Source organism: Actinia tenebrosa, unplaced genomic scaffold, assembly GCF_029948245.1.
Source record: "Actinia tenebrosa isolate PJP-AT-01 unplaced genomic scaffold, QUT_ActTen_1.0 PGA_scaffold12__29_contigs__length_12842862, whole genome shotgun sequence".
Classification (NCBI taxonomy): Eukaryota; Metazoa; Cnidaria; class Anthozoa; order Actiniaria; family Actiniidae; genus Actinia; species Actinia tenebrosa.
This window is the reverse complement of record NW_028292572.1, coordinates 2,924,940-2,941,244: the sequence shown is the minus strand read 5'-3', so window position 1 is coordinate 2,941,244 and position 16,305 is coordinate 2,924,940. Positions and strand designations below refer to the sequence as shown.

The following is a 16,305-nucleotide window of genomic DNA, read 5'->3' as shown; positions in this document are numbered from 1 at the left end:
CTGAGAGGGATAAGTACATATACGTATACATTCCGGGGGGGGGGGGGGGGTACTCCCCTATATTAGCTATACGGGTATGTGCCGCCCTATAGGGTATGGTTTTTCGGCTTTTGGGTCTGGGTTAGGGTATCATTTTTTGACATTTTGTCTGGGATAGGGTATCATTTTAATCTGGGATAGAGTTAACGATTTGGTCATTTTTATCTGGCGAATAGGCTACGCTTTCTGCCGGCACAAAATCAATGAAAACGTTAGTAAATATTGATTGCAATCTATTGAAAAACCGTCTTTTAGTCTGGGATTAGTCTCCCCCACAGCCGCTTTCAGTGTCGTCATGCAACGCTTTCTCCCCTAACCCTAACTCAGGGGAGAAAGCGTTGCGTGACGACACTGAAAGCGGCTGTGGGGGAGACTAGGACTAGTGTGGATGGTAGGCTTAACCGAGTAAATAAAAATTCGGATTCAAATTTATCCGGCATAGTGTGGACGGGGCTTGAGAAAGAGCCCAGCGCAAGTCCTTCGCCATGTACCCCCCATTGCTGCCTAACCATTTGCAATCTCATAGCGGATTCTACACATGCGCATAGACTTTAATTTCGCGCATGCTTCGAGGGAGATTTCTGACTAAAGCCCGAGTAATTACTCCTACTAAAAATAGATAGTAATGGTTTTGGTTCGTAACCATGGTAACAATCATAACTTAAGCATAGTAAGCGTTCAGTGCACATATCGTTTATAGTTTTCCATTTCGTAGTAGTAAGAACTTGCTCACTTGGGGTACACCAATCCAGACACAGATCCAGGATTTTTATAACATGCACTTTGAGCACCCGACTTTTTCATTGTCAAAAAAAGATATATAAAAGAAAGAAAAATGAAAAGCAATTAAAGATATAATGGCCATTGTACTTCATTTTGCAATTTTTCAAAGGCCAACTTTCTAACCGTTTGAGTAAAAAGTACAATACAGTTAATCTGAGAAAAAATGTTTGTCAATCAGAATCGAGAACCTTGCAAAACTGAGGTGTCTTATCTTCTGGATATTATGGATCCCAGTAGGCGGCCAAAGAATTTATAAAAAACGTTGCTAATAAGCGAGCGAAATGTGTTCGGCACCCCTGTTTTAATAAAACTCGCAATGCTGTTGGTGTTGTCATGAAAAAAAAATAATGATAATAAATCACGATGGCTCTGATAGGGGGGGTTGTAACCCCCAAAACCCACCCCTAGATCCGCCACTGCCAATCCGCCTTGTAGATTATCTTTGCAGCTCGTACCGTTTACCTTTTCAAAATTGTCCATCAGGGTCTTACCTTTATCATTTACTATGATGGAAACAAATTTGATTTTAGGTTTAGAGGGAGTTTTTTTTAAGTTTGTGACACTCCCCCAGTACACTCAACTTGAATCCTAGTTCTACCCAAATGGTCAACTCTTGTCTGTTTTCTCCTCAAAATTTATCCTTTTATGCTTATTGTTTCATTATTAGAAACACTGACGCAGCTCACAATAGTTCATAGCTAGTTATCTCTTCTTTTCGTTCATACTTTCCATTGGGCAGTTGCATTTTTAGTCCGCACCCCCCCTATTGAGGACATAACTTTTCAGTTCCCCCCTCCCCTGGATTTTCCAGGGCCCTCAAACCCCCCCTCCCCTGGATTTCCACTTAAATTTAATACCCCCTCCCCTGGATTTTCCAGTGCCCTCAAACCCCTCCTCCCCTGGATTTCCACTTAAATTTAATACCCCCTCCCCTGGATTTTCACTAACAAATTTAATACCCCCTCCTCTGGGTTTTCCAGTGCCCTCAAACCCCCTCTACACTGGATTTCCACTTCCAAATTTAATACCCCTCACATTTCTACTTAATTTTAACACCCTTTCCCTTATTTGACATAAAATATGTATTTTGTCTTATTTAAAAATTTACCTTATTGGAAAAGTGTTTCAAATTATTTCCAAACTACATTCTTTTTGTTTTTCGACTGCTTTTACATACACGGCCTAGTTGAAAGAAGCCTCGTAGGAAGAAAGAACTTATGTAATTTAGTGAGGAATTTAATAATTAAATTATTAGTGATTGACCATAATCCTAAGGAATGTCTTGGTTATTAAAAAAAAGAAAAAGATCAGCTCCAGTGATTTATTTTGTCTTTTTAATACATTCCTTTATCAGTAAATCAATAATTAAAATCCTCACTAAATTACAAAAGTTCTTTCTTCCTATGACAACCTTCTTGCAACTAGGTGTAACTTGAAACAGTTCCTTACGTTTATGTATGAAACTGAATTCTGCTAGAATGCAGCGCTTCTAATCAGATCAGAGATTATTTTTTCAATATTCAATTCAATGACAAGAATGATCTTTGTTATCTACCAATGGTCAGTTTGATTATCATCATCAAGAGAAGTCTTACGCCAGGAAAGGACAGCCAGATCATCGTAATGGTTGGACAAGAGAACAGCCAGATCATCGTAATGGTTGGACATGAGAACAGCCAGATCATCGTCATGGTTGGACGAGAGAACAGCCAGATCAACCTAATGGTTGGACAAGAGAACAGCCAGATCATCGTAATGGTTGGACATGAGAACAGCCAGATCAACGTAATGGTTGGACAAGAGAACATCCAGATTATCTTAATGGTTGGACAAGAGAACAGCCAGATTATCTTAATGGTTGGACAAGAGAACAGCCAGATCATCTTAATGGTTGGACGAGAGAACAGCCAGATCATCGTCATGGTTGGACAAGAGAACAGCCAGATTATCTTAATGGTTGGACAAGAGAACAGCCAGATCATTGTCATGGTTGGACATGAGAACAGCCAGATCATTGTAATGGTTGGACGAGAGAACAGCCAGATAATCGTCATGGTTGGACTAGAGAACAGCCAGATCATCGTAATGGTTGGACATGAGAACAGCCAGATCAACGTAATGGTTGGACAAGAGAACAGCCAGATTATCTTAATGGTTGGACAAGAGAACCGCCAGATTATCTTAATGGTTGGACAAGAGAACAGCCAGATCATCTTAATGGTTGGACGAGAGAACAGCCAGATCATCGTCATGGTTGGACAAGAGAACAGCCAGATTATCTTAATGGTTGGACAAGAGAACAGCCAGATCATCGTCATGGTTGGACATGAGAACAGCCAGATCATCGTCATGGTTGGACAAGAGAACAGCCAGATTATCTTAATGGTTGGACAAGAGAACAGCCAGATCATCGTCATGGTTGGACAAGAGAACAGCCAGATCATCTTAATGGTTGGACGAGAGAACAGCCAGATCATCGTCATGGTTGGACAAGAGAACAGCCAGATTATCTTAATGGTTGGACGAGAGAACAGCCAGATCATCGTAATGGTTGGACATGAGAACAGCCAGATCATCGTAATGGTTGGACGAGAGAACAGCCAGATCATCGTCATGGTTGGACAAGAGAACAGCCAGATCATCGTAATGGTTGGACATGAGAACAGCCAGATCAACGTAATGGTTGGACAAGAGAACAGCCAGATTATCTTAATGGTTGGACAAGAGAACCGCCAGATTATCTTAATGGTTGGACAAGAGAACAGCCAGATCATCTTAATGGTTGGACGAGAGAACAGCCAGATCATCGTCATGGTTGGACAAGAGAACAGCCAGATTATCTTAATGGTTGGACAAGAGAACAGCCAGATCATCGTCATGGTTGGACATGAGAACAGACAGATCATCGTCATGGTTGGACAAGAGAACAGCCAGATCATCGTAATGGTTGGACAAGAGAACAGCCAGATTATCTTAATGGTTGGACAAGAGAACAGCCAGATCATCGTCATGGTTGGACAAGAGAACAGCCAGATCATCTTAATGGTTGGACGAGAGAACAGCCAGATCATCGTCATGGTTGGACAAGAGAACAGCCAGATCATCGTCATGGTTGGACAAGAGAACAGCCAGATCATCGTCATGGTTGGACATGAGAACAGCCAGATCATCGTCATGGTTGGACAAGAGAACAGCCAGATCATCTTAATGGTTGGACAAGAGAACAGCCAGATTATCTTAATGGTTGGACTAGAGAACAGCCAGATCATCTTAATGGTTGGACGAGAGAACAGCCAGATCAACGTAATGGTTGGACAAGAGAACAGCCAGATCATCGTAATGGTTGGACGAGAGAACAGCCAGATCATCGTAATGGTTGGACGAGAGAACAGCCAGATCATCGTAATGGTTGGACGAGAGAACAGCCAGATCATCGTAATGGTTGGACAAGAGAACAGCCAGATCATCGTAATGGTTGGACAAGAGAACAGCCAAATTAACGTTATAACGGTCTTCACTTTTGTACGGGCATCAGCTTTCCTTTTGACAAATATTCTGATATGCATATTGTATATACACTTTCCTCCTCAGCAAAATATACAATGTCTATTGTGTCGTTTTCAATGGAAAAACCTTGGACTGCTGCAGAGTACCATCCTACTTTCCAACCACTATCTCCAATTTCTTCTCTTGACCACTTGACTTTCACTTTTTTCCCGACCACAAAGAATTGTTCATGGTCGGGAGCTTCAGGTTCTGGCATATCTTGATTAAATAGCGGCTTGGCTTGTAGCGTTTCACATTTCTGTCTCCGACTTTCCTTTAAAATACTTAAATAATCATACAGGGGTCTTAACATTTCTAAATGGATATTGTTTATATCGACACTGTCAGGAACTGGAAGGAAGCTTTTATCTTTGATATTTGACGAGTGGGTCCTTTTTTTGAATTTGTCAGTTGGGTTCAATATTGCCATTCTCCTCTCCTCTAAAATAATTTTAGGAATTAGAGAAAGCATTCTTCTTATTTCGTCTTCATGGCTTTTAAAGGCAAGTTGGTATCGGTTTTGTCTCAGTAAGAATATCCTCAGGCACAGTTCTTCTTTGTTACCTTGGGTTGGTAAGCCATGATAGTGAAGAATGTACCTCAGCTTCGCTACAGGTAATTTTCTTAGACGTGGTATGGATGATGGAACTGTCTGAAAATGTCCATTATAGATCTGTTCTTTTAATGGTGGCTCGTCTCCCTCCGACGTTGCAATTCGTTCCACTAAGTGGTGTTTCTGCCCTTTTGTTGAAAGACCCATCTTTTTACAAACATCCCTTAAGGTTGCAACATTTTTAGAGAACCGTTTATGTCTCCTCCACCGTTCCCTTTCTTGATCTTCGATCACCTCTGTTGATATTCTTTTCCCTTCCTCTTGAAAATATCTAGCAACCTCTTTTTCAGGAAGCCACACCAAAAATGATATTGCAGGAAAGACACTCTCAGGAGGGTCACAATTCATCGCACTCATTATATCCAGAAGTCTCTCAGGTCTGAAGAGCCCTGGAGACTCGTCCCAGGGTCCGCAGATTATTTGATTTCTATCAAATGACAGATAATGAAGTTCTCCACCAGTAGCTAGCCATCTCATATAATCAGGAATTGGTTGCATTTCTTTTCTTGGCAGTGCTTCCCCTCGCCACTGTTCGTTTGGCCTGTAAAAGGTAGCCTCATACTTGTCAACCCAAGCAGTTCTAAATTGAGTATAATTATTATTAATCATCTGGTAGTCATCCAGATAGTTTCCTGAAATATTTTCCTGCTTCAAATTCCAAATTAGCTCAATGTCTTTCCAAACCCAGCTCTCCTCTATTACTTTGTATGACCAATCACACTCTTCTTTATTTTCTTCTGAAAGCGACAGAAAGTTTTTCAAGCGTTCCTCGTCGTTGAAGATATATTCTGATGACCTTATCCCCCTGTAGGCCTCCAACGCCTCCCCCCCATATTTTGCCTGGCTAAGGCAGGAAATAACATCATTTGTCATTGCTTCCATGTTCTCTTTGTGCTTGTTAGACCCGGGGTCTACTTGGCCTTGGTAAACTTTGTGAGCCGAAAATGGCCCGTGGCGAGATAGAGCCTCGTCCTCGATGGCGTGAACACGTTCAACGAAGTTTCTCTTGCTGTGATATTCCGCAAAAGATACTTGTGTAATCTTGTCAAGATTAAGAAGACGTAAAAGTCTAACAAGGAGCATTTGAACCAGGGGACTTGCTGGCTGTTCAGCTGGACCGTTGTCGACAATGAAAACAAAAATTGTCTTGAGACTTCCTTTCGAGGGGTCCCGGAAAACGCAATCCAAAGACGGTTTTGACATCAGAAGAAAGAGCTCATTAAATAATTTTATAGTTGTATCGGGCTCCAACAAAGATGGATTTAAAAGCGTCACTGCTTTTCCAGTACGAGTAACATGAAGAAGAGTGTTAGAACTATGCAGATTCAAATGGAGGTCATTAACAGTAAGAGAGGACGGAATGCTTTCACGTTTTGTTATCAACGTCTTCATGAACAGGTGGGTCATAGGTGTCACTGCATCTGTTCTGCTTTGGTTCCAATCGTGGTCTGGGCACTCTATGGTCTTCCAAGCTTTTCCAGGCTTTTGAACAGGAGTTATTTCACCACATACAATTTTTTTGGCATCTTTAGAATCAATAAGTACGTTGTCTTTTCTTTTGTCACTTAAATCGCAACTATAATTTACATTGGCAGTGCTGTAGTGGAGATTTACTACAAGTTTATTTACAAGAGTTTTGGATTGGTGGTGCAAGGAAATTTTAGCGTTGACTTCCTTTCCATGATGATGTCTTAAGGCGCTTGCAGAATTTTTTTTATATGTCATTGTGTAGTTGAAACAAGTACTGAGAGAAATGTGAAAAGAGGGAGGTGAAACGGCGTTAATTACTTCTAAAGCTTGCCTCATGAAAGTGTTGTTATCTTTACTTCTAAACAACACATCATTCTTTAGTCGGGGGTGTGCCTCTAATCCTCCTCCTGAATTTTCTCTTTGATCCGCTTCACCAAAAACGTACTCTAAAACACTTGCTAGCTCAGGCCATTCCTCGCACTTCATCATTCTTCCTCTACTTTCTATATTGAGTTTCATTTCCTTATCCTTTCTAGCTTTGATTATTCTTTTCTGGAGACGGCTTTGCTGACTGTTTGTCATGTCGTTACGGACACATTGGGACGTAATCTTGATGTCAAGAAACTTTGAAATATTACCTTTAAGCTCGTCTCTGCAATTCATTACTGCGGTCTTATTTTTTACGCCTTGGAGTTTTGAAACGAAGTTAACACTTGTAGCATGTGCGAAAATTCCTTTAAGAATGTCTCGATCCCTTTTGGTATCCATCATCTCCAGAGACTTGTTGAAAATTCCTCCGATTTTCTGATCTATGTCATTGTTCATGGAATATTGGGAATCAATTGATAATTTTTGCAACTGTTCTATTACTACCTCGAACGTTTGGTTTCTGTTTTCCATAATGTACGATTTTCCATTAAGATAAAATTGTACAATGTTAAAGTATCGTCCGAAATAAGAAAATAAGTATGACGAAGGCATGGCACGGGGTTTCTCTGAGAAGATTCCTTCACTTTCTTGTTTGGCTGCGACGTATACTTTTCCTGCCTCCTGAACCGCAATGACTGCAGAAGATTTGATAAAGTTTCCCACAGCCAGCAATCCCGATAACTCAGCTGTTCTTTTACTTCCAGTTTTAATAGACATCTCTGTAACTATATCATTAATGTTTTTTTCCAGCGTTCCTTTCGCAATACCAAATTGAAACCCGTTCCCTCCATTTCTTGAATGTTTATTCGTTTCCGCCGTTCGACTCCAATTCTTTGCAGCCAATCTACCTCGCTTTCCCAACCAGTTCTTTGTGACTGCATTCATAGCTATCTGCACGTCTTCGGGTTTGTCATGATATCTTAAATTTTCTTCTTCGTGTTTTTTATTAATTGCTATTCCTCTTCCAACATCTTTATTTGGAACATTAGTTGCAGGCCTCGCAGTCTTGTTTCCCCTCGCGCGATACCATTTTCGTGAAACTAATGGAAGAGATAGCAAAGATTTAAGATTTACGTTTTCGTCATTGGTATTACGAAGCTCCAATTGGTTACCTCTAGTATTATACCAAGACCGTGACAAACTTTGCATTGAAACGTAAAAGAAGTCATCTTTGTCTTTGCTGTTCTCGTCACTATCAAGATTCACAAGAGGTACAGAGGCACAGGAAGGGGAGGCAAGAGAAGAATTATCTACACCATCGTCATCTTTGTCTTTGCTGTTCTCGTCACTATCAAGATTCACAGGAGGTACAGAGGCACAGGAAGGGGAGGCAAGAGAAGAATTATCTACACCATCGTCATCTTTGTCTTTGCTGTTCTCGTCACTATCAAGATTCACAGGAGGTACAGAGGCACAGGAAGGGGAGGCAAGAGAAGAATTATCTACACCATCGTCATCTTTGTCTTTGCTGTTCTCGTTACTATCAAGATTCACAGGAGGTACAGAGGCACAGGAAGGGGAGGCAAGAGAAGAATTATCTACACCATCGTCATCTTTGTCTTTGCTGTTCTCGTCACTATCAAGATTCACAGGAGGTACAGAGGCACAGGAAGGGGAGGCAAGAGAAGAATTATTTACTTTATCGTCATCTTTGTCTTTGCTGTTCTCGTCACTATCAAGATTCACAGGAGGTACAGAGGCACAGGAAGGGGAGGCAAGAGAAGAATTATTTACTTCATCGTCATCTTTGTCTTTGCTGTTCTCGTCACTATCAAGATTCACAAGAGGTACAGAGGCACAGGAAGGGGAGGCAAGAGCAGAATTATCTACACCATCGTCATCTTTGTCTTTGCTGTTCTCGTCACTATCAAGATCTATATACACAGAGGCACGCGGAATTGAGCACTTTTTCATCTCTTGTTTCCTTTTTTTCTGTGGTAAAGGTTTTCTTTTTTGTTTCTTGCCAGTGCTAGAAGGTACTAGTGGTGGAAAATCAAACTCTGTAAAAATAGTATCGTTTTGAGATGGAAAAATAGGGCAGAAATGGTTCGGCTGGAATGCTGTTCCTTTATTGTTATCAAGATTGCCGTCTCTAGTAAACATTATGTGAAGTACTCCGTCGCCCCTTTTTTTACCACGAGGATTAATAAGGCCATGGAAAAGTGGTCTGATGGCTAGATTTAACTCTGGATATACGGAAAAGATTGGTATACCAACGATAGATGAAAGCGCCATCATATGTATTAAACCAGACCAATTTCTTTGTATACATGTTTGTGTTGCTTGTTGTTTTAAGCAATGAAGTCTTTTATGTCCATCCATTACGTCGACCGACAGAGACATCACAAAGAGCGATGTTGTGCTGTAGTTTGTACTTGCGTCTGTAAACCTTTGTTGGTAAAGTTATATGTTTCATGTTAAAATCGTACAAAATCCTGAGATTAATTAATTTATATATATATAACATGTAATATTAATTTTCTTTGCATAATTTAAATTTTCTAATATTCCTTTCACCAGGAGACCAAAACATAGAGCTACATATTTAAATTCGCTTAAAGAATTAAGCAGCAAAGCACTTTTTAGCCAGAAACAAAGGTTCAACGAGAAATGTTGACCAGATCTTCATATAGATCTAACCGAAGGAATTATCGCTTTTCGCGGGAATCTATTTTAGAGCACTTAGCTTCATTAAAGTAATAAATTCTTGAAACCATTTCAAATCTAATAAATATCGATTTTCGAAATTTGAAATTTGAAATTTTTTTTTTAACTGTTGGCGCCCGGAGTCACGAGTCCAAATTTCTAGTGCGAACGTAGATTTAAACGTCCATCAAATCTTTGCCAACTGACTGAAATATCAATGGCGAAGTCGGCAAGGGTAGAAACTGGACTTTTCGGTTCCCTGGAAATAGCATTACAAGTTACGAAGTTACAAAATTAGGAAGTTAAAAAATTACGAAGTTACAGACTAAATCAGTATCTGTCATATTTCTGTCAACATATCGTGATTGGCCCTGTTGGCGCCCGGAGTCACGAGTCCAAATTTCTAGTGCGAACGTAGATTTAAACGTCCATCAAATCTTTGCCAACTGACTGAAATATCAATGGCGAAGTCGGCAAGGGTAGAAACTGGACTTTTCGGTTCCCTGGAAATAGCATTACAAGTTACGAAGTTACAAAATTAGGAAGTTAAAAAATTACGAAGTTACAGACTAAATCAGTATCTGTCATATTTCTGTCAACATATCGTGATTGGCCCGGGTCGCACTAGGTTTGGTAGAATTTGGTGTCTTAATCCGACTGAATCTGTCATCGCAAGACGATTTCTAGTGCGACCGTAAGTTTGCCCGTCCACGAAAAATTTGCCAAGCGACCAAATTATCAAAGGAGCCGTCGAACATGTTCGAAGCTGGAACTTTTGGTCAAAGTTTCTCTAAACAATAGAAATCGCAGCGAGAACTGTCATCGCTTGTTAGTATGGCTGTTAGAATAAAACCAGAGAGCGATTATTATGCCCCTAAAATGTGTTCTGAAAGGATACAATCCTACCAAAACTTTAAAAAAAGATTATTTTCTATCAATTACGAGTTTATTAGTGACTGCGGGTTGATACATTTCGATTTAAGACATTCAGATATCGCATCGTGTAAAACCAAATCAATTTGTTTAAAAGTTATAGAGTCAAAACTACAAGAAGGACAACAAATAAGCACAGTTTTAGGTACGCTTTGATTACGCGCCCGTTACTACTTCTGTTGAACGTTGACATTCAAAAATCGGTATAGATCTCTAGTGCGACCCTGTTCAAAATACCAGACATTTGTTGTTTCCGGTGTCAGGGTAAAAACTTTGTGGGGACTTTGGCGTGCAAAGTTTTAAATTTGGCTTCGCTTGTCATATATTTACAGAAAACCAGAAGCCTTTATATGTCTGATCAACTAGAGTGGAATATTTATTATTTCTGTCATTTAATATGAATATCTGCTTTTTCGGCATGTACTGTTGTCTTTGCTTACCTTGGATGATTTGCGTAGAAGTCGGCATTTAAGAATAACTCTGCAGCGGTCAGGAGACGAAGCACAGCATTTAAATTTTCTTCTCCACATAGTAGTAAAGAAACAGAATTAAAGAGACAGTTTCCGTTGCCAGTCGACTTGATTGGTGTGGAATCGGGGGGAATATCTCTTGGCATTATGCACCTAGATAATTCATCAATTTTCCACGTGCTGTCCCATGTGCTTGCCTGATCACTCTTCGGGAGATATTTTTCATATACCTCTACAAGGTAAAGAGCAACATCTCTATTTCCAGCTTCAATTGCTCGCTTCAAAGTAAACAAATCTGCGCTGACGGTTTTTTCACTTGGAATATTCATTTTTAAATTGAGTAACTCCGTAATCCGATGCAAGCACTCACTTCTACTACTACCGAAGTAATAAGTGATAAATACAAAACAATGCCGACTTTTATCTATGTGCGACGATTCGCCTTACCGTGATAATTGTGCAAATCATTTACTGAGTCGGTCATTGTGCAAACCCCGATTTGGCAGCTGTACATTAAGAAATTTTGGCCGTATAATAAAAGAAATCAAATAGTATGTGCCCAAAAAAATGATGTTTATTCCTATGATAGAATCATTCCATAAATGCGAGAAAATAGAAACTTTCAAGAAAAACTAATTACAATTTCTTAACTATTTACATAAGATCTTACAAAACATCAATATCATGTTCTTCTTTGATATTTTTTGCCAGCCCCTCAGTTTCATCAAGCGTGAGCTCTTCTATTTTTCCGTCATTTGTCCCCGCGTCTTCATATTTAGCTTTGCCTTGGCCTACCCAATTTAAGCTTTTCACTAGATCAGCCTGAGCAAGTTTCAGCTTAGAAAATAAGTCATGAAGTACGTTTTCTTCAGCTTCAATGATTTCCTTATTTTCTACAGTGACTTGGTTTAGCTCTACAATTCTTTGATATGAAGCATTTCGATCAAAATCTGCCTTCGAAAGTTTTTCAATATTTTTCAGTAGGTTTCGTTTCCTCTGCTCGCCTATTTCATCATTTATTAAGTGTTTATCAGCTTCTACTTTTAGTAGTTCTGTGTATCTTAGAGTCCATTCAGTGTCAATTATTCCATGTTGCTCCTGAATGGACCACGAACCATAAATGGGATGCCTGCTAATCTTTTTTCCAAAATCGTTCCAAAATTCCCTTCTTTGCCGCTCAAACCAGGTGATGCTTGGCGTATCAATCTCTATCTTGCTGTAGGTCTTCATTCGCTTCCGTGGATCCAAATTGGATTCGGAAGGATCAAAACATCTTTTTTGAGGTGGAGCAGAACAATTACCCGATGTTGAAGGTCTTTCAGTAAATCGCATGTGAACTTGGGACGCTGGTGGCTGGGAATTTTCAATATTGGTCATCACTTGTCGCAGCCGCAGCATGCTCTCTTGTTTCGTGGACAACGATACCATTCTATGGGTGAACTTGAAGATTGCCTTCATGCGCGGTTTTTCTTTAGAAATTAATTCTCTTAATTTCTCAAGCGTCATATCTAGAGCGATGCTCGGAAACTCTATAACTAAATCTTGGTTTTCGTCGATCACATGCACTGTTGCATACATTTTCTGTGTCATACTAACGGTATAAAAATTATAAATGAATATTGGGTCAAGAGAGGGTGTTAATAAATACTGGAGAAGAAACCGGAAATCACAGCTTGCATAAGATTTCACGGAACACACAGACTTTTCTGTGTTAATCCTTATAGATTACAAAATACCGGAAATAGAGCTTTGTCGGACCCCTCTGACAGAAATATGATTAAAAGTTGCTTTCGATCTTTATATGCATAATTACTTTGACAATGAATCCGAAATTGAGCTCGCGGTAAATTATTAGCCTTCCCGCCAACTTCCCGCTATTTGAGCGTTATTTACACGAAGGAAAAAGGTCTTAATCTTAAAATGTCTAAATCAGCCCGTAATAAATAGAGCTTTTGTTAAGGGTCATGATGATGTATGGTTTGTATTTTTGAACTCGTTGGGGTCTATTGCATAGCAACAACGTCGATGTATCGAAAGCATTTTATAAAGTGCGATGCTTAAACCAAAACAAGCGACAACAACATGCCTATGATCGCTTCCGAGAAGGACTCGGGCAGGAAAATCACATGAAGTCATGACGTCAGCGTATTCGAAACGTTCCGGTTACGAAATGTTAAGTTCCGTTTTTGGTGGAAAATTGTTCCGGATTCATCCGGACTAGTGTGGACGGAATGCCTAAGCGGATAAATAAAGTTGCGGATTCAAATTTATCCGGCATAGTGTGGACGGGGCTCAGTGACCAGCAAAAACAGAACCAGCAATTAAAAAAATTATTCTTCATTTTTTCTTACATTTCGTTTCTTAGAAATTATACCAAAAATGTTCATAGCACCATAATTTTTTCTTCTGGGATTGATCCTAAAAATAGTCATGGAATTGAATTATGCTATATAGAAGATTACTAAAATTCGTAATTTCAAATCAAAGTAAACAAAGGAATGAACAATAACAAAGATATCATTTAAACCAAGTATTTAGCTTGATTTTTTAATGTTTTTTCTTAAAGCGTCTTGGGCTTTTCTTAGGGTACTTCGAGCTATATCGAAATTCGATTGGAGTCCTCTTAGTTCAATCATCTGTTGCTCGGTCTTGGCAGACTCAGTCTTCATTAGCTCCTTTATCTTGTCACTTAGAGTTTCACACTCTCTCTTAGCTAATTGAACTCTTTCTTTATTTTTTTCTAATGTTCCTTTCTTCATACTCGTGGATGCCATACGGACACCACTGCTTTCTCCTAAAAGGATTTCAGTTTTCTTTAATCGCCAAGCATTGTGTATTTCCTCATGAATTTGAGTTTTTTTCAAATTAGACTTGGCAAGAATTTTGGCCTTTGCATTCCAGAAGATTCGCCTTTCTTTTTCTTTGCCACGTGCATCTTCAATCTCCTTTTCCTTGTATATTTTGATCCCTTTAAGTAGCCATGCTTCGGGTGATTTAAGGCCCATTACAGTAGCCTGCTCAGGGATAGGTTCCTTGTTTGGTTCTTTTTCACAGACTTGCTTCACAGAAGAGGTTGATGTGGGTGGGCACACTGATTCACCAAGGTCGAAGACGGTTTGTTCTTTCTTTTCCGGAGGATATGTAGGATCTCTTTTTTCCTCAACAAAACGCATGTAGTGGCCTACTCCCTCAGTGTATGAGACCGCTTTAACTGCGACGCGTGCCTCTTGTCGTAGGGAAATACGAACGCCAGATGAAGGAAAAAGGAATCGAAAATCGTGGGGCAGCAAATCCGGAACTTCTTCCATTATTCTAGTTCTCAAATCCGAAAGAAAACATTCTGGATTAACTTCAAAAAGAGAACTGGAAGGCACATCGTTTTCATCATTTATCAAAGTCAAAACATCCATGATTACTCGGTGATGAGTATAGTTTAAACTTGCGCTTTTATGCTTCCCTACGGATGAAATCCAATTAGCGAAAACAGCCCACCCATTATACTCGGCGTATTAGTCATATCCGCAGGAAATAGGGAGGATCAAACCAATCAGTGTTAGCCATACACATCCCACTACGAGCGTGCATCAACGAATATTAATATATAAGGCAAATCTAAAATATGTCCGCTCTTTTTGTTGGTGTGAACAGCGTTTTAAAAGGGTTTCATGCCACTCAAGCTGTGCTTGAAGTGGGCAAAGAATATATTCTGACGAAAATGAATTCCGTGCATGATGAGAATGCATTTTTTGTTTTAAGTAAGGATGGGACTATCCAAGCATCTATGCCAAGAGAGCTGGCGAGACTTATTGCTCCATTTAAAGTTCGGGGGCAAGTGTTGTGCATCGTGTGGTAAGTAAAAATTCATATTAAGAATTAACAAAATAAAAATAAAAATGCAAAAGCTCGACGATTTTTTTTTACTATTTTCAGTTCCCCCACAGCCGGCCTCAGAGAATCAAACAAAGGTTTATTTGAAGTGGGAGGTGGCATTGTCATGCCTTGCATTTACTGCATACAATGCAAAAGCGAAAACGTTGCCCGGACTCTTGCAGGAATTATCCCGAATAGTCATCTGCGCAAACTAAAGGTTAGTAAGAATCAATTGTCCGAGGTTGGCAAACATTCACGTCTTCATTACGACAAGTAATTATATACTTATCAATCATATGCGGCTTTATAAGACCCAAAGTGACAGTGTCATTTCAGTCTATTATGTTGTCCACGTTTGGGAACCTGATTCAAAATTTTGTAAATACTATTGACCCAAGACTCGGTACCCACAACAAACTCTTTTTGGACCATGTAAAGCATTCGGCTTGCCATTGCTACTTTTAATACGAAATGATTGAATTTGAACTGATTTTGAAAATATGTTTATGAAGTTTGTTTGTCGCTAGATAACTATGAAAACTATTTTACCTTGGTTGTTTTTTTCAAGCCAATTTTTTATCCGTCTATTCGGAAGTGTTTTCAAATGCCGTTGTTGCTGCCGTTGTACGTGTTGAAGTATCATCTAAATATTACTAAAAAAAGTAAATTTATACGCGTCTTTTTATAAATTCAGGAACAAAACGATACTATAAAGGATCAAGAAATAAATGTCGGTAGCAGAAGCTCCTGTAGTGCACAGGATTCGGAAGACTGCAAGGACAATGAAAACCACGATGACAGTGAAGAAAGTGATAGCTATCGATATCAGGAGCAAGACGACCCTGGACAAGAAACGTTCTATGCAGAATACCAACAAGCCCAAGAACCAATTGACTTTGACGAGGAAGACAACTACGATTACGATCTGGTTCCATCTTCAGTATCCCCGCCAGGCATAACAGATGATTGGGATGTTTATTTTCAAGGATTACCCCAACTGAACCAGCTGTAATATGTGTACTCGGTTTTAAATTATGAAATGTGAAAAGACATGAACAAATTCGAACTTACATGTAATAAATCAATACTGTTAGTTTTTACTATGTTTGTGTCTTAGAATTTACCTCATAATTTTGAATTTTGCAAACTATTAAACATTGTATACTGTTTTAATACTCTTTGCAGTTGCATTTTGCCGTATGCAAGGTCTACATGTTACACTTAAAACCAAAAATTTTGAATCTAAATCAGGTATATACCCATGTGGGCCACGATCGATAATAAGATTTGCCACTTTTTCCGATATATTTGCTTTGCATTGAGTAAAAGCAGATATTTCAAAAAAATTTGAAATTTTACTGAAAACCTGACACTTTCCCATCTTCCTGTAATTCCAGTAAATTAATTAGATTATTAATTTTAGTTGATTAATTAATCTTCCCAAGGATAATTGACGATTTTAATTGACCCCTTTCATTTCTATCATTGAGTTATCCATCTTTTAAC

The 16,305-nt window shown here is 39.3% G+C and overlaps 1 protein-coding gene across 1 annotated transcript; it reads left to right on the top strand.

Annotated features, from left to right (window-relative positions):
- The first annotated feature begins 14,378 nt into the window (after positions 1 to 14,378).
- On the top strand, positions 14,379 to 15,972 carry LOC148911953 (uncharacterized). Its single transcript, XM_089028295.1, has 3 exons — positions 14,379 to 14,778; positions 14,860 to 15,016; positions 15,494 to 15,972. The coding sequence occupies exons 1-3, from the start codon at positions 14,549 to 14,551 to the stop codon at positions 15,809 to 15,811; spliced, it is 705 nt and encodes a 234-aa protein (XP_088884421.1). The 5' UTR covers positions 14,379 to 14,548; the 3' UTR covers positions 15,812 to 15,972.
- Positions 15,973 to 16,305: the final 333 nt, after the last annotated feature.

Bases quoted from the DNA above. Each gene is read 5' to 3' on its own strand.
- LOC148911953 (XM_089028295.1), top strand. From the start codon at position 14,549: ATGTCCGCTCTTTTTGTTGGTGTGAACAGCGTTTTAAAAGGGTTTCAT. The intron at 14,779-14,859 runs GTAAGTAAAAAT...TACTATTTTCAG, and splicing joins CAAGTGTTGTGCATCGTGTG to TTCCCCCACAGCCGGCCTCA. The intron at 15,017-15,493 runs GTTAGTAAGAAT...TTATAAATTCAG, and splicing joins GTCATCTGCGCAAACTAAAG to GAACAAAACGATACTATAAA.